This window comes from Curcuma longa, chromosome 8, assembly GCF_044706935.1.
Source record: "Curcuma longa cultivar G26 ecotype Majalengka, Jawa Barat chromosome 8, ITB_CL_G26_1.1, whole genome shotgun sequence".
In the NCBI taxonomy this organism is placed as follows: domain Eukaryota; kingdom Viridiplantae; phylum Streptophyta; class Magnoliopsida; order Zingiberales; family Zingiberaceae; genus Curcuma; species Curcuma longa.
In genome coordinates, this window is record NC_133868.1 from 8319291 (window position 1) to 8346391 (window position 27101).

At 36.2% G+C, this 27101-nt stretch overlaps 5 protein-coding genes and 1 non-coding gene across 7 annotated transcripts; 3 read left to right on the forward strand and 3 right to left on the reverse strand.

Moving 5' to 3' along the window:
- The first annotated feature begins 317 nt into the window (after positions 1-317).
- TRNAE-UUC (transfer RNA glutamic acid (anticodon UUC)) lies at positions 318-391 on the forward strand. The gene has a single exon. It is a non-coding gene; the product is annotated as a tRNA-Glu (tRNA).
- Positions 392-979: 588 nt separating this feature from the next.
- LOC141833614 (protein TUNICAMYCIN INDUCED 1-like) lies at positions 980-3903 on the reverse strand. Its single transcript, XM_074721098.1, has 2 exons — positions 3378-3903; positions 980-1796 (listed from the first exon to the last, which is right to left on the reverse strand). The coding sequence occupies exons 1-2, from the start codon at positions 3897-3899 to the stop codon at positions 1035-1037; spliced, it is 1284 nt and encodes a 427-aa protein (XP_074577199.1). The 5' UTR covers positions 3900-3903; the 3' UTR covers positions 980-1034.
- A 1047-nt stretch (positions 3904-4950) lies between these two features.
- LOC141833026 (casein kinase II subunit alpha-like) lies at positions 4951-9977 on the forward strand. Its single transcript, XM_074720407.1, has 10 exons — positions 4951-5237; positions 5356-5485; positions 6808-7002; positions 7764-7921; positions 8498-8588; positions 8669-8734; positions 9342-9424; positions 9507-9570; positions 9639-9707; positions 9789-9977. Exons 1-10 carry the CDS (start codon positions 4951-4953, stop codon positions 9843-9845), a joined length of 1200 nt encoding a protein of 399 aa, XP_074576508.1. The 3' UTR covers positions 9846-9977.
- Positions 9978-10778: 801 nt separating this feature from the next.
- LOC141834125 (uncharacterized protein At2g23090-like) lies at positions 10779-13604 on the reverse strand. The gene is made up of 3 exons (XM_074721576.1): positions 13385-13604; positions 13245-13285; positions 10779-11109 (listed from the first exon to the last, which is right to left on the reverse strand). The coding sequence occupies exons 1-3, from the start codon at positions 13455-13457 to the stop codon at positions 10993-10995; spliced, it is 231 nt and encodes a 76-aa protein (XP_074577677.1). The 5' UTR covers positions 13458-13604; the 3' UTR covers positions 10779-10992.
- Positions 13605-14943: 1339 nt separating this feature from the next.
- Positions 14944-19203, reverse strand: LOC141834146 (mitotic checkpoint protein BUB3.3). Of its 2 annotated transcripts, none has more exons than XM_074721599.1 (9): positions 19015-19203; positions 18796-18926; positions 18400-18482; positions 17514-17768; positions 17069-17141; positions 16694-16774; positions 16530-16608; positions 15987-16087; positions 14944-15171 (listed from the first exon to the last, which is right to left on the reverse strand). In XM_074721599.1, exons 1-9 carry the CDS (start codon positions 19120-19122, stop codon positions 15087-15089), a joined length of 996 nt encoding a protein of 331 aa, XP_074577700.1. In that variant the 5' UTR covers positions 19123-19203; the 3' UTR covers positions 14944-15086. The 2 variants fall into 2 exon arrangements, with proteins under 2 accessions (XP_074577700.1, XP_074577701.1); XM_074721600.1 differs by having other exon boundaries at positions 19011-19115.
- A 1572-nt stretch (positions 19204-20775) lies between these two features.
- LOC141832846 (uncharacterized) lies at positions 20776-23127 on the forward strand. Its single transcript, XM_074720215.1, has 6 exons — positions 20776-20898; positions 20995-21434; positions 21632-21683; positions 21789-21863; positions 22953-23012; positions 23104-23127. Exons 1-6 carry the CDS (start codon positions 20776-20778, stop codon positions 23125-23127), a joined length of 774 nt encoding a protein of 257 aa, XP_074576316.1.
- Positions 23128-27101: the final 3974 nt, after the last annotated feature.

Genomic DNA, 27101 nt, shown 5'->3' on the forward strand with positions numbered 1-27101 from the left:
GTTCATCTGATACTTTCCGGAATTATTATATTTTCAGTGTCTTATTAAATTGCACCCTGTTCTGATGGCTTTGAAAGAAATCTTCGTAAAAATTTCTATGAAGGACCTTCTTCTAAGTTTTATTCCATAACCTTTCCCTCGGGCAATGTGGCATTGGTAAACAACTATTTTTTTTCGAGGTAATTATCGAAATTATTGAATATCCTAATAATTTGCCTTTCTATCAAAGTTAATAATGCAAAAGCCTGAATAAATGCGCTGTATAAATACGATATAAAAAAAGGGATAAATACTATGTTTAAAGGACCACTCTCAATTCCATTGTCGTCTAGTCCGGTTAGGATATCTGGCTTTCACCCAGACGACCCGGGTTCAAATCCCGGCAATGGAAATTTTTTTATTGTTTCCTGAGAACTGTTGAATCTTAGGAAAATTCATTCTCGGGCATTGACTATGGGATTGAATCCATTTACAATTATTCAATCATCTGGAATCACCCAAATGTACTGTTTTGCATGCATGCAAATAGAGAAAATTTTTCTATCTTAAAATAGTTTGATCATCTGTCGATATTTTATTAATTTTTTCTTCAGGTATCACACTTGTTAATTTAGAATGATATTTGAATATTTCCAAATGATATCTGTTACATTTTGATTAATTTTTTATCCAATGTATTGTAATTATTTAATAATTTAGAATGATATTTGAATATTTTAAAATGCATTTGGATAAAGATATGAAAAGATAATTAAAAACGAAATAAAATGCAAAACGAGAAGGTAAAGGGAGAATTTCGTTATATAATTTTTACGAAACATTATTGATCAAAATTTAATACCAAAGAGTTTAGCTGTTTACTCCATTTTACTGAAAACATTAATAGGAGATTAATATAAACAGGCATTTATATATTTACGAGAGGTTTACTTAAAAATGCTATATATACATGATCCAATTCAACTTAAAACATAAATCATAAAACAAAACATTTTGTTTTTTTAATTTAAAATCCATACTGTACATCTTCCTCCCTACCACTTCACATCCAATGTCAGAGCCTCAGGAGGTACAACAAGAGAAGGCAAATTTGTGAATGAAATGTTGGAGAGCAGGCTGCTCCAAGAAATAGAATCTGTAATAGTATAAGGCTTCTTCAGATTTTTGACAAGCACAGGCCGTAGTTTCCTTTCGCCTTCCACTTTGGCTGTAGTTTCCAACCACACTTGGTTAACCTTAGGTTTCTGTTTCCAGTTTGATTCCTTCTTTGAATTCCCGTTGTCGTTACTGACATTGTTTTCGAGCTGCAACTGGAACTTGATTACAATCTCAGAAGTAATCTTTGCTTTGGTGAAATGTATTGATGTGTTGTGGTAGAACATGCTGCCTAAAAAGCCTCTCAGGAGTTTGTCCAACAGACCCAACTTCGAACTGACGGCACAAAATGAACAAGATGAAATCTGTTGTGCATGGTCTTTTCTGTAACATCTTACGGGTAGCAAGTCAATAGTATCATTGGCCAGGAATGCAACTTCTATGTTTTCCAAAGAATTATCGGAGCTATAAGCCAATACAGATGCTGGTCCCATGACATTGACAGTCAGAAGCGGTGCACATGTGGAGTAGCCAAGTTCCCAAAACTCACTATGGTCTTCAACGTGAGAAGTTAACCTTCCATTAAGTGAAAGCCCAATATCATAAGGATGAGTCAGAGAGATTCCTTCAGCACCCTCTATTTTCACCCTGATGCCATGGCCAACATTTATGTGCCTTAAATCACTGTGAGTGACGTTTGACTGCAAAAGAATAACATGTACCAGATTCTTTCAGATGTACTAAACAAATTTCCTGACCAACTAGAATTTTTGTGCTCATACTGCATAGAGGGAGGAAGATCTCTCTCTGTAAATGCAAAAGAAGTACTGCAAGTTCTTCAGTCTACTATACTAAAGCGAACACAGGGTGAATAATGATCAGCATGCCAACAACTCCAGCTGGATGTCTTATTCTACTTAACTGGAATTAAATATGCCTTTATCTTACCCTCATTAGAGATTTCTAGGCCCAAGCCCAGTTTATTGATCAAGATAAATACATTGTCAAATCAAATCACACGATAATGTGGTTGACATTGGGGTGAGACTCAAGTTAATATAGTATGATGAAGTTAGTTGATGCAGCACAAGTGCATAGGGATCATGGCCCTCAGCCAAAAATTACACAGGTGTATATGCAATTGGATAAATCTGTCTTCATCAATTCATTGTTGCAAAAAGGTGATAACGCTCACTCTAGTCGCTCCTTCACTGTCCACCCCAAGACCTTGTGGAAGGGAGATAAATCACGGTACCAAATGCTCCTAGGTGGGAGGAAGTAATTCCCCTAGGGTATGCACCCATGGGAATTCGAACATTGCTCCTATTGTTGAGAGAGAGAGACATGGGGAGAGAGAGAGAGAGAGAGAGAGAGAGAGAGACTTCAAATACGTAATATCATTAGGCAGGTCACACGGTCTTGCTCATGTTGCATCTTTAGTCCATATAAAATAGTGAAAGTCATCTAGTTTAATAGTTAAAAGGGACATGCACTGAATGCTTGTATCATGGGATTACATCCAAGTTTCATGGGTATTTTTCTATATACAATAGGAATATGGAGAGGGAAAGACAAGCAAATATATCAAATGACACTGTTTTTTTATCATCTATAGATCTTGTGTTCTCTCCTCTTCAACAAAGACTAGCTAACCCACCAACAATATGACTCCAAGTAATGGGGGATGGATCCATGATCAATCTACTGATGTTATTCTAGCACAACTGTACTCATCATATTCCAAAAAAAACATTCTTTATTTTGGTAGCTTTTTAATTCTCATTTGTTCATATAATAATGCTGATCGAAGGACTCAAACTTCTTCAATTTCATCTTCCTACATTTTTCTTGTCAGCAAACACCAAATCATCTGGTAATTAACATTACATTACCATTCTATATTACATGACAAAGCACAAAATTGGCTACCACGATTCAATTTTTTGATTCAGCAAGCAGGCATAATGAATTGGTCTTCACCGGTATAAGCAATTCAAGTGGATTTAACAGAATCTACCAATCTACTGATTGACCTATATAGCAAGATAAAAAATCAAGTATCAAAGTACAGGGGATGAAGCTATAAAGCATTAAATACCATCGCGATAAACTGAATCAAATCAACGCAAACAAGATATCACTCAACTAAGAATGATAAATCTGAGAGCAAAATCAAATCTTGTAGAAAATCACAGATACAATAGGCCATTGAATCCGGATCTCATTAAACAAAAATGAAATTTGTAAGAATTTGAATCTGAAAAAAGGGGTTAATAACTTACCGATGCCAAATGAAGTGACATCCGATCATCACCGCCTACATCACGGCTGACTCTTAGTTCAAGCGGCCCAATCAATTCGAATCCCCTGACGGTCGGCCTGAGGCCGGCCACAGCATCTCCAGCGGCTACATCCGATCCCAACTCAACAACCGCTCCATCAACCTCGTTCCACTCAACGTCCTCATCATAGAACTTCAAGATCAGGGCTCTCTGGCCGACTCGGACGTGGAATTGATATTTCTGTCCCGAGCCGACCCTGGCGCCCCCTCCACCCAAATCGACAACCCTCACCTTCGCCTCCGGTTCCCACAAATCCCTATCCACGAGCGCTCGGACCACCTCCCTCAGGAAAGGGCCCGGGCTAGGGGGCGAATCGGGCGGCGGGCGAGGGAGGGTGGAGGAATTGTAGAGGACAAAGAAGGAAGAGTTGAAGGGAACAGAGAAGGCGTCGCAATCGAGAGAAGCGGCGGCGAAGAGGAGGAGGAAGACGGAGACGGGAGATAGCGGCGGTCGCGCGGCCATTTAATTTCCCCCAAATTGCGTTCGGTTTAGGTGGTGGCGACGGGATTAAAGACGGCGGCGGAGTCCCGGTCGGTAACCATACCATATCGCGGTATCATGACCTAATCATCCTCCGCCACTAGAGATCAGACGGCTAGGAATGTACTCGCAGCCGAGATCAAATGAATTCCCTTATAAATAATTTACGATATAGAATATTTAATCATACATCGACAAGAATAATAAACATCACTTACAATACGACTGCAATGACGTCACAAATTCTTAATTTAATCTTATTTGTCGAAATTTTTATAATACTGAATAGATCTCTTCAAAATTAATTGAATAAAAATACAACGAGAAAAGCGATGATGGTGAAATCTTATAACTTTTAAGTCAAACTTGAAACTCCACCCAGGTCAACGACCTTGATATTCTTCCAAGAGGGAGAGAAGGCTAACTTCTTCTATGTAAAAGATGAAATCCGCCATTTTAGCGGTTCCACATGATCGAAAAGAGATAAATCGAGAAACTACAGTCTGTAATTGATCATGACGTAGGAGGGTGTTGCCTGGTTTCAGGATTCGAAGTCTTGTCCTCTTCTACAACTTTGCTATGTCGTAATCAACTTTGCTATGCCCCAGAGACTAAAATTATATTAGATAAATTTTTTATAATGATCGATCTTACCGTCGAAAAGACTCCATATCAGAAAATTCTCTAAGAGATTTTTAGAGGTACTATTATATTGATAAAAATCTATTATCGAAACAGCATCTCAACTAATAAATATATGTTAACCATTATATTAGCTAACTTCTTGATTTATGCCTTGGTGCTCTATAAATAGCTTCCTAATCTTGCATTTGGTTCTTTAATATGAATCTTATTTAAAAATTATTATTATTTTTACAAATAAATGTTTATTTTTTTAATATGATGCTTATTTATAGTTATACGCAATATTATTATTATCTATCAGAAGCAAGTCTCCGACTCTCCGCCGACCCGCCGCCACTTTTTCCCCACCTTTATATTTTCCTCCTATTTCTGTTCTATTTGTGTTCTTATGACCTTTGGTCCTCTCCGTTCCTCCCGTTGCCTCCTTCCTCCTCGTCGCCTCGCAATCCAATCCTTCCTCCATCTGCCTCCCCTCCCTACCCTCGTCCCCAGCTTCATTCCTGACCCTCCGCCAGAGTCTTTCCCCTGTCTCTTCGCCGCCGCAGCCCTGGCGCAGAAGATCGGCAAATCCGTCCGCCGGCCAGGCGCCCCCTCCCTTGCCCGGGTCTATGCCGACGTCAACGTCCAACGCCCCAAAGATTACTGGGACTACGAATCGCTCACTGTCCAATGGGGGTAAGGGCACCCGCCTCATCTTCCTTCGCCAAGATTTGAGCTTTTTTTTTAACCTCTTTACACCCATCGAGGGTTTCTCGGTTCTGAGGATTCGAGGATTTGTCGATTGCTTTCCTAGGGAACAAGATGATTACGAGGTCGTTCGGAAGGTTGGGAGGGGAAAGTACAGCGAGGTTTTCGAAGGGGTGCACATCACGAACAATGAGAAATGCATTATTAAGATTCTAAAGCCAGTCAAAAAGAAAAAGGTATCGAATTTGTTGGGTTTCATGCTGCTTTATCTTTGAAAGAGCTTTTTTTCCCCCTTTCTTTTTAAAGAGCAAATTTGTGAGCCACAACTATGGTTATAAATTTAATTACATGTATAACTAATATTGTTTTACCGATGCGTTTTGTTATCAGTGGATATCCTTAAATTGTCTGATCAATTTTAGCTTTTATAGCATCACGATATATTGGACAACATAAAACGTAGCATTCAAATAATTTAGAGTTTCCTTGAGATTTATTCATAAGGCTAATGATGCATGTTCACTTTGCTTAGACTCACCAAATAATTCTAATTACTTTGTAAATGGCATTATCTGTTTCATTTTGTTGTTAGTGGATATTCTTAATCTCTTCTAATCAATTTTTAGCTTTCATAACACCAAATTTATTGAGAACCTGTTTCATTAAAAAATGCAGCATTCAAATAATTTAGAGATCCTTGAGATTTGTTTGAATTTCATTGATATTTTTCCATAGACTAACTTCCTAAATGATTTGATATTGAATAATTTTCTTATTATCAGATTAAGTTCATTCTTTGATTTTGGTGGACCAGTGTATGGAACTCGTGAGATTACATTTGCTTCAAACAAGATGATATTTTTCCTATTTAGTCAGCAGCAAGGACTCATGTTTGGCACCCTTTCATTATTAAAATTTGTCTATGAACAAACTTTCTAAAAGTCCAATTTATGCTTTGAAATAAGTAGGTTAGATAACACTAATTTGGATGATGCTACTGAGTTTAGTAGTGATTAATGCAGCTTCATTTTAGAATGTAGATTTATTGTAACCGGAGGCAATACATCCTGACCCTATGCCAGGAGTATCTTGATGGATACGTTTGCCTATTGCAGTTAGGGGTTGGATATGATCAAACAGATGGGCCTTCATATGAGCTTCTGCTAGCCATCCAACCACACTGTTTACTTGCACTAAATAATTTGATTGTTCATAAAGCACTAAATAATTTGATTGTTCATAAAGCAATTGTGATCACTTGCCTATCTACCTTCATGGAATATTGACCGAGCAATATTATTAATACCCACATCTGTGATTGAACATATCTATTACATGTTTGTGAACATTGCTTGGTTGTTAAGACTGGATGTCTATTTCTCTCTTCAAAATCTCTTCTCATTAACAATGGTTATCTCAATGATTTTTATGGTGTTTATATTTGCATTCTTTGTTAGATATGAAGGTAGATTTGCTCAATGCCATGAAACTTCTAGTTGCTATCTGTAATTCCTTTCTTTACAATGTTATGATATATGATTACTTTCTTGTAATGCAGATCAAGAGAGAAATAAAGATATTGCAAAACCTTTGTGGTGGACCCAACATTATCAAGTTACTTGATATTGTCAGAGATCAGCAATCAAAGACTCCTAGTCTGATTTTTGAATATGTCAACAACACTGACTTTAAAGTTCTCTATCCAACATTATCAGATTATGATATCCGATACTACATTTATGAATCACTAAAGGCAAGCTTATCCTTCTGTTTCACTGAGATAAATGATGGTATTTTTTCAGTTAAATGATGTTATTAATTATCACAAGGATATTAATTGTGATATTGGTATATTATAAGACAATTGAAGTGTTTAGTTCTATCAAGTTTCCAGGAAGTTGTACTTTCATATGGTATTTCCCCCTGCCTTTCCATGTTTATATATCTTTCAAGTAGGTTCTTGATTGATTAGCTGTTATACAATTGAGAATATAGAGTGAATTAATCAATTGGAGTAAACTAAGATTATATTTTGCATGAAAATCCAATGCCAAATAGTTGGGATATGCAGATTTTTGTTGTTAATTGTAGAGTTTGCTTCATATATTTCAAAGTGTTGACACAATTATTGACTTCTAATTACTACACATAAGGCCCAAAATTAGTTGTTTTTTATTCATGTTGATAGTAAAGCTAAACAAAAATTGTTCTTCGATCCTCTCAAGTATTCTTTCTTTTTGACATTTGACAATAGTGTTTTGTGCAACTATAGGAATTAAATTGCTAGCATATCCATACGCTTTTTAGATTAGCAGTCTGCTATTTTTTCCCCAATTTTTTGATTTGTTTTCATTTATAACTCACAACATCAGCCTTTTAATCTATAGGATTTCTGAAAACATTAGAATTGTGTCTACATGTGCATGTGGCTTTGTTGTGTTATAGTTGACACCTTTTAGTAAATTAGTTTACAACAAGTTTGTTTGACTTTAACTTTTCCAGGTTCTTGTGTAGGCTCTTGATTATTGCCACTCCCAAGGCATCATGCATCGGGATGTTAAACCTCATAACGTTATGATAGACCACCAACAAAGAAAGCTTCGTCTTATTGACTGGGGTTTGGCTGAGTTGTATCACCCAGGACAAGAATACAATGTGAGGGTTGCCTCAAGGTATGATGCTATTAATTGGTTCCTTATTATTAAGTTTGTATCATATCTTTTCTTGTTGCAACATGAAACCAATTTCATCATGTGTTGGCTTATCTGTAGGAACGCAAACCTTTGGTGCTAGCTCCATTGATTAATGAAAGTTAATATTGTGATTCATTGGTTGGGATTTGGAAAACACAATGAATGTGATCAATTCTTAGGGAAAATATTTTCTAAAGGAAAAAACAATGAATATGCCTTAGAATTCTACTTGTCTTCTTTTGTATGCATGTTATGATTGAATTTAGAAGAGCAATGAATATGAAACTGAAATCTTTGATATTTATTTCATCGCAATTAAAATTTCTCTCATTAAAAGTAAGGCACTCACAGGCAATACATATGGCTTTTAGATTTTGCTGAGCGATACTGAACTTCATGTTTATACTAAGCTTCATTAGAGCTCTTACTAAATATTTACAATTTAATTTTGACATTAATAAACGACAAACTAAAATGCAGTAATATAGATGGAAAAGAAAGTTTACAAGAACTACTGTTATCTTGTATTAGTTAATAAGGAGACTTTTCCTGCAGGTACTTCAAAGGCCCAGAACTCCTTGTTGACTTGCAAGATTATGATTATTCACTTGACATGTGGAGCCTTGGTTGTATGTTTGCTGGGATGGTATGTGATAACTGCCTTATCATTCTATTGTTATGGTATGTCTGTTTCCATCTGCTTAGCTAGACTCATGATGATGACAGATTTTCCGGAAGGAGCCATTTTTTTATGGACATGATAATTATGATCAGTTGGTCAAAATAGCTAAGGTATGCTTTTAGTTTTAAACTACATGTGGATGTTAATTACAGTCTTTACTTGTGGGTATATGGTGTGCATTTTATGTCATATATTGGCCTTCTTCAGAGTTTTCAGATATGTTTAACACTGATGCAATAACCAATCATCTAAGTTATCTTAGCTCTTTTATTCCATAGCACCACCAAAGAAGTTTTGTTTTAAAATAAACAAAAAATGTAGTTGCCTTTGTCATGTTATCTTCTTATCATACCACCATAAGAAGTTTTTTTACTCTTTGTTGGCTGACAGTTGTTTCGTGCTTTAAAGGTTTAAACTTTCTAAAAATGAATTGAACATCAGTATTTGAAGCTACACCTTATTTAATTCAGAAACTGTAACAAACAAACTAAGAAATTATTAGACACATGTCATATATGATGGGTCAGGTTTAGATTCATAGCTTCCATGAATATTGAATCATCATTTGCAAAGTGGCTTTGCAATATGGTGGAATAGATGTTTCATGTTGGCATAGTTGAATCAGCTTGTTCTTGATAGTGGATACAGTTTGCTTCCACCGGTTAGTCTGACTCGCTGCGCATGCAAAACCCAATGAAGATATGTACTGTGGTTCAGGTGCTTGGAACAGATGGATTAACAGTGTATCTCAACAAATACCACTTAGAGCTGGATCCACAATTCGAAGCACTTGTTGGAAGGTTCTCAATGCTATTTTTGTAACTAAGCTCCCTCTATTTCATGTTGTGTATTGTTCCTTAAGTCATATTTCCATTTTCACAGGCACAGCAGGAAGCCATGGGCAAAATTTATAAATCCTGACAACCAGCATCTTGCAGTCCCTGAGGTGTGACCTGTTAGATTCACAGGTTCAATTCAACATTTTCCTTACCTTTTCATTTCTTCCCTTCATAGGCCATTGACTTCGTGGACAAGCTGCTAAAATATGATCACCAGGAGAGGTTCACAGCAAAGGAAGCGATGGTAAATGCTCTTTCTTGTAAATTCTATTGCTCCATAATCCATAGATATGCTTTCTAATGCTACTGTTGCTTATCACTTCAGGACCATCCTTATTTCAATCCAGTTAGGAGTGCCGAAAGCTCCAGGACTCATTCTTAAACATTCAAGCCGAATAGTTTTGTGTGTCCGTTAAGTTTATTGTAATCACTGTTGTGCATTTTCGCAAATTCCGTCTGCTGTTGTCGAATCACATGGCATGAATACTGGCACATTTTTAGCCATTTTAGCTGTGTTGTTGAGTGATTTACTGTTTCATAAGTTTTCTTCAAGCCATAAGTTGAAGCAAGCAGTTCATCATTTTCATCTGAAATCACATTAGTAAACTCAGATAGTCTGACAAATTCGTCTTTAATTGAAATCATCATTTCTTAATTTGTAATGATCCTGCTTTCAATCGTTGTCTCTTTTTTTTTTTACCAACGCTCGGTATACAATTATATGCCAAAATACCACACTGTTATCGTTACTAAGTTATATAGTGGTCAGTTTACCCCCATGATGCCTCTGATAGAATAATGCTGCTTATTTCTTAAGTTACATTATCACTGTCAATGGCTTCTTAATTTAGCTAAAGGTGGTCTTTAAAGTTTGCATCACCACGTCATTCGTGCGTGTTATTGATCTCACAAGAACCTACCACTCGTCTTTAAAGTTTGCATCACCATCTTTATTTGCTTAAATTTTGCACCTGACGATCTTAATCTTATTGCGAAGACGATCTGGAAAGTTGTTTGGCACCACAAAAGGATCTATTATTTGACAATTATATAGACCATGCTGCTTTATGATCGCTTGCAAATTATAAAACACTACATAATAGACAAGCACAGGCACTTAGCTGATTGATTGTAGATGAGAGTAGGAATTTGAACTTCAAGATTTTTTCTTTATTATTTTTTATCATGAGTTAGATTCGAGCTTATTCTATGGATGGTGAATATACAGAAATTTCTGTATCCAATAGGTGTTGATCGTATGATATATCTATTATGTCTGACTTGGATCTCGAATCTTCATTAGAAGCATCAGAAATAACAAAATAACAGTTTTAATTTCCAAAGAAGTATATGCTCACTTTCAGAAATGGTTCACAACACAACAGACGGATGTTATTTCATAACGATGCAAGACACACGAATAGACCGAGCCAATAAAGATTGCACCTATGACATTTCCATGCAGCAGCGGCGATCACCATGACTAGGCTTTAAAAACTACACCGGATATGCTTCCTTTGTTTTGCCAACTACTTGAGGTGGGGGAAGCACTGATACAAATCAGACTTTGGATGCCTTGCTTCGGCATGTTCCTTGCACTTGACTTCCGATGTGGTGCACATGAATGTTTGCATGCAGACCTTGCACTGAATTCAAAAGTCAGGGAGAAAAAAGAGAGGCACAAAGTGAATCAAAGAGCTCAAAAGAAATGAATTGCGTCGGCAAAAGTTAATAAATCAAGATGCAAACGTGAAGCTAGTCGCCAAGGCCTCAACTGCCATATTTGACTGGAACTAGGAAATATATTTCAAAAATGAAGAGAATAAAACATAGAAGAGGCAAGATCAGAAGAGAAGCATATCATGCTTAGCTCAGAGAAGATTGCATACGTTCAGAATCACAGAGAGATCCACCACTCCATATAGAGATAATTTATCTTTAATTTTAGTTTTAGGAGTGTACAACATTCTTTCATACATATACACCTGATCACATTCGTACATAACTAGGACTGAGTCAACCTGACAAATGCCTAGTCCATAGGCCAAACATTAAGGTCAGTTTGACATATGAATGAAGGTCAGGCTAGGCCAAGAAAGCTATAACTGTTGTGATAGACGAACAAGGATTCATCGAGCCCAAACAACTTAAGTGAATACAAAGCAGATGTTTCTAGAACAAAATATTTAGGCCCAACTCGAGAGGAGCAGGGGCTCAGTCATAATGATCCTTTTGCAACAATCAATTCATCTGCTAAAGCATCAGAAGCAGAAAAATCTAATTGTGCTTTTCTCAAAAGGGATCCTTATGCGAAAGCTTGCCCACCTAGATCTTAGGATCTCCAACTCTAAACCCACCTCATCAAGATTGGATTGGGCTGAGCAATAGATCCCCAATATAGAATTGATGAATAGAGAAAGCAATCATGATAACAGGCACACAACTTAAGTTACCCACTCGACCCCACCTGCTCATTCATGCTAGCAAGAAAATTCTTAAGGTGAAGCAGAGTGGAGATAGAATAGGGAAGACATTAAAGTAAAATCTGAATGTGATAGCAACAGTATAGTTCTTGCCTAGTAAACAATTCCAAGGGAATTGGTAGAGGATTATACACCCCATCTAGTGATGCGGAGAAATGCCAAAATGTCCTGAAACAATTTCTACTAAGCTGGTTTGTGGCTTTACCTGGCAATATCTTCATTCATATTTCCAGCCCCTTTAGGTGTTATGTCATTCTAACCTAGTGTTTTGCCAACCTGATCTATTTATTTAATTAACATTATCCCTAATTTATGTGCCAATCTATTGGTTTGAGGGATTAACACTTGAGAATACATTTTTTCAGTTTCCTAACTATTGCAATTCTGCATTTGTGGAGTGTCTGTTTGTTACTCCCTTTGTTCCTCCCTAATGCCAATATACCAGGTTTCTCTTAACTACCAACCCCAATGCAATATCCATACTGAAGCCCTGGGAACAAACTCAAACTCACAAAAACTCAATATCATAAATTGAAGAATTATCCATTAGATGGGGGGATCTAAAACCCTCTTATAAATCAAACAATAAGACCAATTCTCTCACGAGAAAGTCTATCATACCCTAAAAGTATGACAAACTCAACAAAACTTAGACAACTTTTAAAATTTTAACAAACTGTAAATTCAACCCTAAAAATTTTAAAATAAACTCCAAGTTAACCCCAGAACTCATACCACAGCAATCCACTCATCAGGACAGCAAATCCCAAACCCTATCATGAAATCAGTGTTGATAATGTGAAATCACAATCCAAGAGCATCTTGGCTTCTATATCAGAGCCAAAGGTAAATCTGTAAAGGTGGATTGTCCTTCTGAAGTTCAACTGAACATGAAAATAAATCAAAAATGGTGTGGAACAGCTTTTACTTTGATAATGGAAAGCTATAACTTTTCTTAATCTCAAAACTATGCCAAATAAAATAATAAAGTAGGTTCTTGAAAGAAATTAGCACTCTCCCAAAGGAACCCTAACCCCAATCAACACAAGGCCGAAATAAATTGTTTTATCCTCTAACCGTCTCTAATCCACAAAAACCCTATTTAAGGAAGGATAAGGACAAATCGAAAACCCTAGAATCAATTGCGATGGCGATGCCATGAAATCCAGAAAACCGACCATATCCGCACCGATTCCATCTAATGCTAAAGTCTCCAGATTTCCAATCAGAGACCCAGCAGAAAATTTTGAAACAAATCAAAACACAAACAAAAAATCATGTCGAAGTAAAGAGGTAACCTGGATGCTCATGGCCTTCTTGTTCGTATCCAGTTGGCTCCCTGCACGATGAATCGAAAAGGAGCAAAAACTTGATCAATTAAGCGAGCGAGATAAGATCCATGAAATTCGATAACAATATTAGAACAAAATACGAATACCCTTGGAGGATTTGTTCTTCTCCATATTCTTCTCGCGTGCCATCTTGGATTTCTGGCCATTGCCGCCACCCATCTCCGCTCTCACCACACTTTTTTATCCCTCCGCCGCCGCCCCCTTCTTCTTCTCACGATGCGATGGAACGAGGCAAAGAACACGGCGTGAGGGAGAGGAAAGCGAGGGGCTTTAAAAACGTGGGACGGCCGACGGCGCCGAGGTGCGAGGTCTCGATAATTTAGAGAGACTAATAAATAATTCTAAAAATATTTGACCAACTGAAACTCGCGAATTTTTGACAAGACACTCCTCAAAAGTTTACAATTACAAAAATACCTCTAATATTTTTAAACTGTCTCCTTTCGACCTCGATTGTTAACATTATTAAACGTTATTACTTCTGCAATATATACTTTAACACAGTAAAAAAATGCATTGTTACTTTTACTTTGTTAATATTTAGGAATGATATTAGAACAATTTAAGAATATTGAAAGATAAATAATGTTAAAATTCTAAAAATATAGTTTAAAAAATATATATACCTCTAACATGAAATGAAAAACTTCCGTAAAAATTACCTTTTTAATAAGATTAATTCCAAACCACATGACAGTTTCTTTTCAAATAATGCGTGCTCTAAAAAACCAATTATCTACAATTAAATTAAAAGTTTCACAGTTTTAATACTATAAGAGGTTCAATTATATGAATTAAGATTTTAAAAAACCTTTGTCTATTTTCATTTAAGAATAAATATATCTCTGATTTTGGAGGGGGAAAAAGCTTACGGTAAAGTATAATATTTTTTTGTTTGGGACATATCATCCTTAACTAAATCATATTCTATTTACTTATTATTTCAGATATATTAATAATATTGACGAACTTATAATTATATATGCACCAGCTTAATCAATTTTTTTTTCTAACCAGCCTATTATTATATTGGCGAGGTCTAGATTTGAAGAATCTATATAAAGTAGAAGCAAATCTTATCATCCCAAATCTATTCCAATGACTTTTTGACTAGAGGACAGAATTAAGGGCTTCTGAAGTCAACGAAGCATCCCAATGTTATGGACATGAGTAGTTGGCAGACAGCGTTAACTTCTAGTGGCCAAAAGGCCAATGTGCCACAGACTGTAATCCATTAAAATCAATTAAAACCTTCATCTACCACCTGTTTTAGCAGTAGATGAGCAAAAGATGCAGACATTTCTGACCTCTCATTGTGTACCACTTCACTAGAAGAAGAAAAATAAAATAAAGATCACTGAATTTTCAATTTATGGTAGAGTTCATCCAGCATTTGTTATCATACGCGAAAATCAAAGCAGCAGCTTTTGTTTTTAGTAGAACACAAAGCTAACTTTGATATGGAGTCAACTAATTATCATAACAAAAGAATAATGAAATCAAATGTGATGAAATTTACCTCGAATCAACCTTGATATTTCGGCAACATTACAGTCGTTGCATCATTGCCTCAAAATACCTTTTAAATAGGCTTCCATATAAATGTAACTGTTCATCATCTGTGTAAAAATGATATAGTCCAACTTAAACTACAACAGAAAGCTTTATAGCGTACCAGTCTACAACAAGCTTGGTGTATACAACTACATGTTTTAGTATACAAGTTAACTAGTTTGTCTTAAAACAACAACGCTGCTCTCACTGAGCAAAACTCTTCAGTTACAACATCTATTCATCTGCTGAAATATAAGGTGAACAAGATGGTCTTACAATTTTCTCCATTGAGCAGATGAATATTTGAGGGGGCTCTTCTCTGTTAAACAAATAGCATTAATAAGATTCTTGATGTTACTTGAACTGTTTGCTATTTAGGACCTAAACCTTAGCTAGTTCCCAAATTAATGTAAATAAAGGGAACTTCTACCTTTGTCAACATACAAGAGAGATTAAATTAACAGAAGAGACGATTAGCAACCGAGCACATTTCTTTTGCAAGGACATCAATTCTCAGAGACAATCTGTAGCACAAGTTATTAAGGCAGTGATGCAAAACTTTCTATAAAAGGAACCTAATGGCCTTCTTTTAACTATCTGCAAATGTTCAACCTTCAAGTCATGGTGGTAAGTGAATGCGAGGTAGAAAATTCAGTGCCATGGAGGATGCAGAATAATAATCAAAGATGTTAAAGTGATAATATTAACTACTTCTTGCAAATTTTTAAGTTATTAGGAAAGGGCTATTATACAATTATGGTTCAGCATCTAGCATCCAAAAAGAAATGCTTGGATAGACTCAACTGGATGATATACCTGTATTGCCCAATGTAATATCTCTTTTCCTGAATGAATGCTTAGTTTTCTACATATGCAACATAAAGCTAACCATTTTGATTATCAGGCCTATTCAATCATATATCAGATAAACTTAGCATAAAAAAAAACCTCCTTGTAGTATAAACTATAAAATATTATCAAGCATATCTGGGACTGTTTTGACTGATCTATAATTCAGTACTTAAAAAATTGAAGCAAAATTAAGCTTTCAGATTTGCACTCCTTTACATGATTCAGGAAGATATTTAGAATACTACTGTTTGTAGGGATGGTAACTGAGTGTAGGGAACTAACACTTCATTTGCTTCCTGGTACGTGTAGCTGGATGAAATTGCTAAAATCTCACCGCTATGGTTGTATGATAAAGATGAGACACTGGAAGGATATCTTTGGAGCTGTAAGAAAGACAAAAGATTAGGAGATCTTACAATAATTGAAGAATAAACCTAGACTGAAATACAATAATTAGAAGGATGCTGTTTCCTTGTATGTCAAACCATAGTGTCTGAAAAAGAAACTATTTGATCATGAAGCTATTAAATGTCCCTTATGTGCAGTACAACAAATGATTGCACACTTTGTGCATAGGGACATTATCTTGTCAAACTCAGTAAGGGCCAGTCAATTTACACTACCACAGCTCCTATCAAAGAACAATTAAAATAATATAGTGTATACATTGTCAACATATGATGTCACTAAGAAGGCTAAAGCTAAAATTCAGTGTCCATCCAGGGAAATGACTATAGAAGAATTTTCATAAAGAAACTATTAATCTTTGCCAACCAGCTTGCAGAATATGAACTCGCATTACAAACCCACTGTACAATGCCATACCTCACAAAGTCTCTTCTTGCTTTGCAGATCCCAGATAATAGCATACCCTTCATTATCTCCTGTAACAAAGGTTTTAAAGCTGTAGAAGCAAAAAGTCATATCATGTTACCAAATTATACGAACTGGGAGAAATATGGATTTCAGCAAAGAACAAGTATGTGTACCATGGATGAAATGCTATGTCATTTATGGTAACCATGTTATATCTTCCACTTCTTGATTTTGGATGACATCTGAAGATACACCTACATATCCGACAAAAGTTAATGTAGCACAAAACAATGTAAATTCAACAACTGATGCTAGCTCTTCTATACTATATCATAAACTTAATTAAATCAAGAAAAAGCTGGCATTTAATAACTTTTTAACATTTTGAAATTCTAAATGTTGAGACCAAGACCTGATATGCTACTATAGTAAACACAAATACTGCAAGCAGAACAAAATTCACATAATTAGCAAATAAAATGTTAAGAATTGGAAGAAAAGATATAATAATGTGCTAAATAGCCAATTCACCAAGACAGAAAACTAACCTCATCTCAGATGACTTGGAAGGATCAAGATGCTCTAGTGCAACACAACCATCAACTGAACCAATTGCATATCCTGAAAATGTCTATCTTTGCTTAATATGTTCTTAAATGATTATACAATAATGAAGAATAGCAAGGCATTAATGCACTAGGATTAAGAATATGATATCTAGAAAAAACAAATTTATGCCAATTGCATGTTATGGCATAAACTTTAAGTTAAACAAATCAATAGCTTATTTTAGCATTCCACATGAGTAAAATGATGTTTCTCATTACTAGGAAAAATGTAGTTATTAGTTTTGTCATGAATAGGCAATTAAAGTAGCAGAAAATATGTTGTGTCATACAACCACTACATGAATACAATAAATAGAAAATGATGCATTCTTGTAGTTATCATCACATAATTTGTCAAAAAGAAGAGATAAAAGGAAAGCAGTACCTTCGTTGTCAGAAAATGAGCGAACACATGTTATTTGATAGTTCATTGGGGATTTTTTTGTTTGAACTGTCCCGCTTAAGTTTCTCAAGTCATAGGTGATAATCATGTTTCCAACAGCAGCTATTAGATAGAAATGGCAGAGTGTCAGAGACCATACATTTGAATCTATCTCTTTTGTGCATCTGGTATTCCCATTTTTCAAATGCATGTCCCAAAACATTAATTTCTTGTCTAAACCAGCTGATATAATTTGACCTGAAAGCCAGAAAAAAATCACAAATAGCTTACTGATTGTGAGGGATATAGTTATTTCAGCACTCTTAAAGAAAATTGTGGCAGAAACAGTAACAAAAATTTCAATTTGTAACCTTTCCATATCAGGAGGTTCAGAATGTCAAAATCATTGTCCTTAACCATAATATACTAGGTGCTAATCTGGAATACGCTCAGAAAATATCCCAATAAATCATGTACTCCCTAAAACACTTGAAATTTCAGAAATATAACAAATTTTGTTATTCGACTAACCTTTAGTTACCCTAATTATCTCTAAATTTGATGAACTAACATGGAAAATTATTCATTCTTACTACCTCAAAAGGCAACACGATAAGAAGCCACTTCTACTCCACAATCAAGGTTTAAGGAAATATGTCGATATCCAATAGGATTGCTAGTGTATTGCATTTGCTATTGTGTGATAGTAAGCATCCAAAAGTTAATTTTCATTTCTTTCTTTTGGTAGGACGTAGCATTTTTTTCTTTTATTATTAATTGAATAAATTGGACAGCCTGTAAAAAGTTATTACTACTTTCTTGTCCACTGTAAACTATCAAGAAATGAAATTTAAGTAGACAATATACTGGGGGAAAATTCGTAGCTTACCAGTTTCCTTAGAATGGCCAATGCAAGTGACTGAATCATCATGATTTCCCACTAAGTTTTGGGTCTCTGAAGAGAAGTCGTACCTGTTGTAAATATCATGCATCTAGTCAACATAACAGCATCATAAGATGTGGTCAAAATTTCAAAGTGAGTATAAGAAAATAGCAGCTCAATATTTCTCATTTCCAAAAAAAAGATCAATTATACATATACCATATCTCCATTTGTCTCAAAGTAGTCATCTTTCCCTTTAAGTGAAAAAGAAGAAGATGCCAAGGTTTTTTTTCAGCCCTTAGCATCCCTCAAAACAAATTGTCAACAATCAAAGCCAAAATGAAGCATATCCACGTCAAAGTAACCCTGTAAAAAAAAAACTCGGGCAAACAGCAAGCTTACCTCTGAATACAGCCGTCAGAACTTGCTGAAAGCGCAGCCCCTTCATCCTCAAAGCAGCAATCCAGAAGTGCTCCATCCGAAGATGCTTTAAATCTGAGGACGTCACGATCCACATCATACAGCCTAATAATCTGAACCACCACAACACTGGAAATCTACTTTGTGCCAAGCCAATAACAGTAAAAACCAAGAAACAAGGGGATCAAGCAGGGTACCGACTCCGTCCCAAGAGGCGACCAGGAGGTCATTGGTTTGCGGCGCGAATCGGATCCTAGAGATGGCGTCTAGGATCGATTCGCCTGGCGCCAAGGCAGACGCTTCCAACATTATCAGCAATATTCTCTTCTCAGACCTCCGAACAAAATTGATTCGTTCGTCGCGTTCTCAAGGTAGGTTAGAGAACGAAGAACGCAAGCATCACCCCGGGAACAGAAGAAACCCTAGGCTTGGGTTTGGGCCTTTGGGGCGGATGTCGTCGCCTCGTCGGTTTCATTTTCCCGCCAAAACAGTCTCAAACTGGTTCGATTAACAAGAGCCAGATAAAGACCGGTCCATCTGAAAGCCGGTTCAACGAGACACAGTGTCTCAAAAAACTGGGGCATTTTATCAGATTACTTCAGTTCATTTTTATCCAGCTCTATTATTACTATTATTGTAAATTATCTTTAATCAAATTACATCTCTGATATGCTTTTTTTACATGTATCCTTCGTTTTACAATTTCCTTAAGCACCAAAAACCAAATGATGAACACTGGAAAACAACCACACAATTCTTTGTTGCTGAATAAGCGTTAAAGAACTGTCTCAAATTCTCGATATGTTCCATCGATTTCTAAGCTAATGTTTGTATGAGTAAAACCAAAGTTTGCTAGTGGTAAGTATGCAAACTTACTAGATTCGTTGAAACATTCTGTTCTTCGTTCCTAGACACTGTCGATGCTTCAGAATTCCAAAAAAGTAATCCACAGCATAGTAGCCATCACCAAAAGAGAAATGGATTGATATCGAGTAACTATGGAATTCGAGATCCAATCACCACTCACCTCTAGCAAGCAAAATCTCCACAATCTCAGCATTCCCCATACTCGCAGCGGAGTGAATGGGTGGATTAACTCCAGTGGTCGATGGATCCACAGCCGACATCACATCCACAATCTATTCCAGCAATAATAACCCCAAAAATCTTCGGAATTATCAAACCCTAAGGGGGAACACAAACCAAAACCGCGATATTTTGGTAAGGGAGTTGAAATGGGGAGCTTACCTGAGAGCGTCCGGAGGAGGCGGCGACGTGTAGAAGGGATCGGCCATCTTCGTTCCTCAGTGACCGAGCAGTTTGGCATTTCCATTCTCCGCTGCTCGGAAGAATTCTTCTGGGGGTTGGGCAAGTCGATCTCCATCGCCATTGCTAGAGACCAGAAGGATCGCATGTTGCCTTGCGCAAGAAGTAGGCTACGACTGCGTGGAACATTGGCGACGAAGAGTTGCCCCACCAAAACAGCTTCATCATTTAAATGTCGACAAAAATATTAATCCAAAAGTTACAATTAATATCTATTTACGTAAAATTGAGATTGATCTTTTTTATTAATTTGAAATAATAAAAAATATATTCTAATTCTGCTACCAGAGTGATTAATAGTTTGCAAGTGAAAATTTTAATCAAATAAAAAAATTTAAATTGTTCGCTTTTGCTAGTATAAATTTTTTTTATCTGAACTAATAAAAGTCAAAAATCTTAATAAAGTATAATTTTTTAAAATAAAGAATATTCTTTCATTTCATTCTATTTTATTCCGGCTAACATAAAGAAACTAGCCGTTGCCAGCTGCGACGACTCCTTCCTTTTCCTTTGCTCCAACCCTCAACGTTCGAATTCCGAAAAGCCGCTATTTTCTCTCGCTTGATAACCTTGTTCTTCCCCTTCCTCTCCCATCCCCACTGCGCGCGATCGAATCGGCTTGATAGGAGCGCAGTAATGGCGGCCGCTGCACAGATATCTCGAGCCGTCATACGCCGACCCTCGGGATTCCCCAAGCTCTCCACTCCTCGCCGAAGACTCTCGTCGAGGTCCCCGGCAACAGATAAACCTGCGAAGCGGGTGGATTCGAAGAAGAAAAAGAGTTCTGAGACTCCTCCATTGACGAGAGAATTTGAAACAGGAGGTAGTGATTTGGAGGATAAGGATTTGGCGAAGCGCGTCGAGTTTTCCCCAAAACTCGATTCTTTTTTCACTCCGGAAAAGAAGAAGAAGAGTTCGGAGACGTCAAAGAAGGGGAAATTGGAAATGGTAGGCAGTGATTTGGAGGACAAGGGTTTGACGGGGAGTTCGAAAGTGTACGCTTTGAGGCGATCGATACTGGAGGAGGCGATGAACAACCTGCCAGCCCACGGGGCCGGGCGCGTCATGTACATGGTGAAGACCTTCGAGAGACTTCAGTCGATTGTCATGATGGCAGAGTATGTAGAAAGAGAGGAAACGAGAAAAGTGAAGAATTGGGCACTACCTGGGTTGGAGTGCCGTCCCAAGGCCAAGTTGAGCGAGTTTTCCCCTTCGCCTGTTTCATGTTCGGCAGAACGTCTAGCTGAAGAAGGAGCTTTGACTGAGCATTCGTCGGTGAAGAACAAGGATAGGAGGTTTGTAGAATGTTGATAAATCTAATCCAAACATTTCTCTCCACGAAGATTTGGTCAGATTACTGATAATTTCGAGAGGTTAAAATATCAAAAAATTAAAAATCTATACATAATTGCCTAATATTCACCAATCGAATAGATATAGAAGTGCAAAAGGAAGAAGAAAAAATAATCATCTAACAGAATTGTTTTTGCAGATTGACCAGCGGAAGCAATGAATCTTGTAAAGTGCAAAGGAACGACCAAAATGTATGAAGATAAAAGTCATAACCCTAGTTGATTTATACTTTTTTTTTATCTTCCAGTATTCCTTGAAAATAGTTCTGTCTCAAAGTGTCGATCTTTACATTACAGAGCAAAGGCCCATCAAAAACACGGAACGACAGACTTAAAGCTAAAAGCCCACTGCCTTTCAAGTTGAGTGCAAAGGTACAATGTTTGATTTGGTTTTGATATTCTATCAATAATGGTCTATAGAATAGAAAGAGAAACTGCTCTTCTATGTAAAAACGAATGAATGCTTGACTCTAAAAATGAGTTCCTCGACAAATGAATGCTTGTTTATTGCCATATTGTGGGAGACAACAAATTGCATGTCAGGGCAATAATACCAGACTGTGAACCTATTAAACAAACTGACATATTTATACACAAAAAACAGACAGAGTTTAGAGAAAATGAAATGGAAGCATGCTAGACACTGTCTTAAAGTAAATTGATCATGCAAGTTGGCCAAGAAAGTTTATTGCTCAAGAAACAACCATAGAGAATAAATCCAGGAAATAAAAGAAGAACTTGTAATGAATGGAATGATAGTAGAGAAGATATTAGTTAGAATTAACACAGAGCAAGAGACTAAAGCTCCTCCACATAAGAACCACAATTACAACGTTGAGAAATTTTAATATTAAGGGAAGGGGATTATTGTTAATCCACCCCGATTCACTATGATATATCGTTTATCCATTTATGCAATTATCATTATCACCATGTTATCATCTTTCTAATAAGGACTCATGTATTACTATCATAATATATTTGAAGGGAAATAATATTCTTCCGCCACAATTTCTACCTTGAACATTGAGGGTTTTTTATTGCCATTGATCTCAGGTCTAATGTTGCAAAAATCATTAAACAAACTTAATTCTTTGACGTTTACAGAAATTCTTTTTTAAATTATACACAAATACAAGAGTACTTAACTGTAACTATCTTAACGCTACAAGCTCTCTCTGTTGGTAGTATTGAAAACAAAATATCCATATATGTCACTGTACATATATGCATGAAGCTTAGTAAATTTGATTGTATAATTCATATATAGTGAAACCATGTGTTGTAAATTGCAAACACTCTGATCCTTATCGATTAGGCAATTGAATGTTCTACAATTGTCAAGTAAACCATGCGGCCAACAGCTGAATATTTAAGGGCTCCCTGCTTTTCTTTTTCCCACAAAAATCTATTTGAGTTTAGTGTTAAATACTAAAAGTGAAATGCTAATTACTTTGGCAGGTTTCCAAGCACATAAGCTTCCTTGAGCAAATCAAACAGGAGAGAGAAAGACTGCTGAAGGTTACATTATTTTTTATTATAATTTGTTTATATTTAAATCTCTTCGGTTTCACTGATAAAGTTAACGTTGTCTGTTTAAATTGAAAAAAAGAAAAGAAATAAGAAGACTTCCTGAAGTACTTGGACCAAGTGTCTTAAAACTTTGTAAGTACCTATTTGACGTTTTACTCCCCTCCTTTTTTATTTTCTATCATAAAAATTTTATTTGTTTGTATGAAGGAATCAATGAAGGTCTTCAACTATGTTGATCCCCCCTAGAGGAAGATTGAGAAACCCTTAAAGATTAAAATTACTATTCAAGATACAAATTGCTGGAAATGCGAAACAACACGATGTATATAGCTTTTCATCAACTGTTGGAAAGTCATGAAAAATGGCAATTTTCTTGGTGTGCATGTTCACGAAAAGATTATGCTAATATTATTTTGTTTATCAATTCTTATTTTAATTCAACCAATTGTCAATATATTTTATAAGCAAGCTTAGATTGAGTTTCTATGTGATGGTGAAGCCCATATAAATAATATGTTATAAACGAACAAGACAAAGACTAATAGAGAGCAAAGGAGAGAAATTCTTATTGCTTGTCTCAATGGTGCATCTCTACAAGGCTTCATACATGTCCTATTTATAGGACTAATACAAGAACAAAAATTAATGAGTATTAATATGAAATTAAATTTCTCATATTAATGCTAGAATATAATGCACCAAGAGTTACACATAATGGCATAATGGCATCCATTTACTATTACATTTATAATACTCCCCCTTGGATGCCATTTATATACTGTCTCATTAAAAACCTTACCAGGAAAACCCAGTGGGAAAAACCATGGTGAAGGAAAAAAGAGTGCAGTATGTAAACTCCCCCTCTTTGTAACATCACTTTAAACTTTCGAGTCTCCGCATGCCAATTTTATACACTAACCTTTTAAAGGTCGTAGTAGGCAATGCTTTTGTAAATAGATCTGCTAGATTATCTGATGAACGAATTTGATGAACATCAATATCACCTTTTTTCTGGAGATCATGAGTGAAAAAGAATTTTGGTGATATGTGTTTCGTTCTATCGCCTTTAATATATCCTCCCTTTAATTGTGCAATGCAAGCAGCATTATCCTCATATAAAATTGTTGGAGAATTCTTATTCACGGATAAACCACATGACTCTCGAATGTGATGTATAATTGATCTCAACCATACACATTCTCGACTTGCTTCATGAATTGCTATGATCTCGGAATGATTTGAAGATGTGGCGGTAATTGTTTGTTTCATAGATCTCCAAGATATAGCTGTACCACCATATGTGAATACATAACCCGTTTGAGATCTACCATTATGAGGATCAGATAAATATCCTGCATCTGCGTATCCAATCAATTTAGCTTCACGTACATATGGATAATATAATCCCATGTCCATAGTACCTTGAAGGTACCGAAAAATATGCTTAACTCCATTCCAATGTCTCTTTGTTGGTGAAGAACTATATCTCGCTAATAAATTTACTGCAAATGATATATCAGGTCTAGTATGACTAGCCAGATACATTAGCGCTCCAATAGCACTAAGATATGGTACTTCAGGACCAAGTAGTTCTTCATCATTCATACGAGGTCGAAATGGATCTTTATTTACATCAAGCGATCTCACGATCATTGGACAACTCAAGGGATGTGCTTTATCCATAAAAAATCTCTTTAACACTCTTGATATATAAGCAGATTGGTGGACAAAAATTCCATTCTCTAAATGCTCAATTTGCAAGCCAAGACATAATTTTGTTTTCCCGAGATCTTTCATCTCAAATTCTTTCTTGAGATAATCAACTGTTTCAGATAGTTCATCTGTTGATCCAATAATATTCAGATCGTCTACATAAATTGCAATTATTACAAATTGTGATCCAGATCTCTTAATAAACACACATGAACATATTGGATCATTTTGAAATCCATTCTTTAACAAATATTCACTGAGACGTTTATACCACATACGTCCAGATTGTTTCAATCCGTATAGAGATCTACATAATTTAACCGAGTAAAGGTCTCGACGATCTGAATTACATGCTTCTGGCATTTTAAATCCTTCAGGGAGTTTTATGTATATGTTGTTCTCAAGAGAGCCATATAAATATGCCGTAACGACATCCATCAATCTCATCTGCAATTTCTCGTGGATTGATAAACTTATCAGAAATCTAAATGTTGTTGCATCCACCACAGGAGAATATGTCTCCTCATAATCAATACCAGGTCTCTGCGAGAATCCCTGGGCTACAAGACGTGCCTTATATCTGACAATTTCATTTTTCTCATTTCTTTTTCTTACAAATACCCATTTATAACCGATCGGTTTAACACCTTCAGGGGTACGGACGACAGGTCCAAAAACTTTATGCTTTGCGAGCGATTTTAATTCAGCTTCAATCGCATCTTTCCATTTTGGCCAATCATTTCTCCGTCTGCATTCTTCTACAGACTTTGGTTCAAGATCCTCGTCTTCATTAACAATATCGCATGCTATAGCATATGCAAAATTTTCATCGACGTCGATTTCATCTCGATTCCATCTTTTCCCAGTCAAAACATAGTTTATAGAGATCTCTTCATTTTCAGGTACCTGTGATTCTTCTTTAATCATTTTCTCAATGACTGGATGCTCTTCTGGAGTAATTGTTTCCTCAATTTGAGCCTTTACTTCCTTTCTTTTTCGAGGATTTTTATCTTTGGAACCGACTGGTCTACCACGCTTCACTTGCACATTAGGCTCGTTAGCAATAATGGGTTGCCCTTCAGGAACATCAATTCTAATTGGAGCATTTGCAGCTGGAATATAAGACTTCGTAACTTTCTTAGGGTCAGTAAAAACATCTGGCAATTGATTTGCTAAATTTTGCAAGTGAATAATTTTCTGAACTTCGAGTTCAGATTGCTTTGTACGAGGATCATAATGAGCTAATGATAACTCACGCCAGTTTATTTCTTTTTCCAACTGCTTATTTTCCCCTTTTAATGTTGGAAATATCATTTCATCAAAATGACAATCGGCAAACCGTGCCGTGAATAAATCACCCGTCAATGGCTCAAGATATTTAATTATAGACGGTGATTCATATCCAACATATATCCCCAATCTCCTTTGGGGTCCCATCTTTGTGCGTTGTGGTGGAGCAATTGGCACATATACCGCACAGCCAAAAATTCTAAGATGGGAAATATTTGGTTCCTGACCATAAACCATTTCCAAAGGGGAGACCTCATTATAATGTGTAGGTCTGATACGAATTAATGCTGCCGCGTGTAAAATAGCATGTCCCCAAGCTTGTATCGGAAGTTTCGTTTTCATAAGCAACGGTCTTGCAATTAGTTGAAGACGTTTTATCAATGACTCTGCAAGACCATTTTGTGTGTGAACATGTGCTACTGGATGTTCAACACTTATCCCAATTGACATACAATAATTATTAAAAGCTTGGGAAGTAAATTCTCCAGCATTATCAAGACGAATAGATTTAATTGAATAATCCGGGAAGTGAGCTCGTAATTTGATAATTTGCGCAAGCAATCTTGCAAATGCTTGATTACGAGTTGATAATAAACACACATGTGACCATCTTGTTGATGCGTCAATTAAGACCATAAAATATCTGAATGGTCCACATGGTGGATGAATAGGCCCACATATATCACCTTGTATTCTTTCAAGAAATTTCAAGGGTTCAGCCCTGATTTTAGATGGTGATGGCCTTATTATTAACTTCCCTTGTGAACAAGCAGCACAAGAAAATTCATTGGGTAGAAAAATCTTCTGGTTTTTCAGTGAATGCCCACATGAATGATTAATTATTCTTCGCATCATAATAGCTCCAGGATGTCCCAATCTATCATGCCATGTAATAAAACTATGTTGATCGACAAACTTCTGGTTTGTAACGACATGTACTTCGCCAACACTTATGTTTGTGAAATATAGTCCAGAGGAAACTGCGGGTAATTTTTCTAAGAAACATTTTTTACCCAAGATGATACTTGTGATAGATAAAAATTCTTTATTGCCTTCATTTGAAGTCTCAATGTG

What these genes read in the sequence shown, in the direction of transcription:
- LOC141833614 (XM_074721098.1), bottom strand. Translation starts at nt 3,899, where the DNA reads ATGGCCGCGCGACCGCCGCTATCTCCCGTCTCCGTCTTCCTCCTCCTC. An exon ending in TGTCACTTCATTTGGCATCG is followed by an intron (nt 1,797 to 3,377) that starts GTAAGTTATTAA and finishes ATTCTTTTGCAG; the next exon opens with TCAAACGTCACTCACAGTGA.
- LOC141834146 (XM_074721599.1), bottom strand. Translation starts at nt 19,122, where the DNA reads ATGTTGGAAGCGTCTGCCTTGGCGCCAGGCGAATCGATCCTAGACGCC. An exon ending in TGGTCGCCTCTTGGGACGGA is followed by an intron (nt 18,927 to 19,014) that starts GTCGGTACCCTG and finishes GTGGTGGTTCAG; the next exon opens with ATTATTAGGCTGTATGATGT. An exon ending in GCAAGAAGAGACTTTGTGAG is followed by an intron (nt 16,088 to 16,529) that starts GTATGGCATTGT and finishes TCTTTCTTACAG; the next exon opens with CTCCAAAGATATCCTTCCAG.
- LOC141832846 (XM_074720215.1), top strand. Translation starts at nt 20,776, where the DNA reads ATGGCGGCCGCTGCACAGATATCTCGAGCCGTCATACGCCGACCCTCG. An exon ending in TGCAAAGGAACGACCAAAAT is followed by an intron (nt 21,684 to 21,788) that starts GTATGAAGATAA and finishes TTTACATTACAG; the next exon opens with AGCAAAGGCCCATCAAAAAC. An exon ending in CTTTCAAGTTGAGTGCAAAG is followed by an intron (nt 21,864 to 22,952) that starts GTACAATGTTTG and finishes TTACTTTGGCAG; the next exon opens with GTTTCCAAGCACATAAGCTT.
- LOC141833026 (XM_074720407.1), top strand. Translation starts at nt 4,951, where the DNA reads ATGACCTTTGGTCCTCTCCGTTCCTCCCGTTGCCTCCTTCCTCCTCGT. An exon ending in GTTGTATGTTTGCTGGGATG is followed by an intron (nt 8,589 to 8,668) that starts GTATGTGATAAC and finishes TGATGATGACAG; the next exon opens with ATTTTCCGGAAGGAGCCATT. An exon ending in TTCGAAGCACTTGTTGGAAG is followed by an intron (nt 9,425 to 9,506) that starts GTTCTCAATGCT and finishes CCATTTTCACAG; the next exon opens with GCACAGCAGGAAGCCATGGG.
- LOC141834125 (XM_074721576.1), bottom strand. Translation starts at nt 13,457, where the DNA reads ATGGGTGGCGGCAATGGCCAGAAATCCAAGATGGCACGCGAGAAGAAT. An exon ending in GAAGAACAAATCCTCCAAGG is followed by an intron (nt 13,286 to 13,384) that starts GTATTCGTATTT and finishes TTCATCGTGCAG; the next exon opens with GGAGCCAACTGGATACGAAC. An exon ending in AGAAGGCCATGAGCATCCAG is followed by an intron (nt 11,110 to 13,244) that starts GTTACCTCTTTA and finishes TTTTGAATTCAG; the next exon opens with TGCAAGGTCTGCATGCAAAC.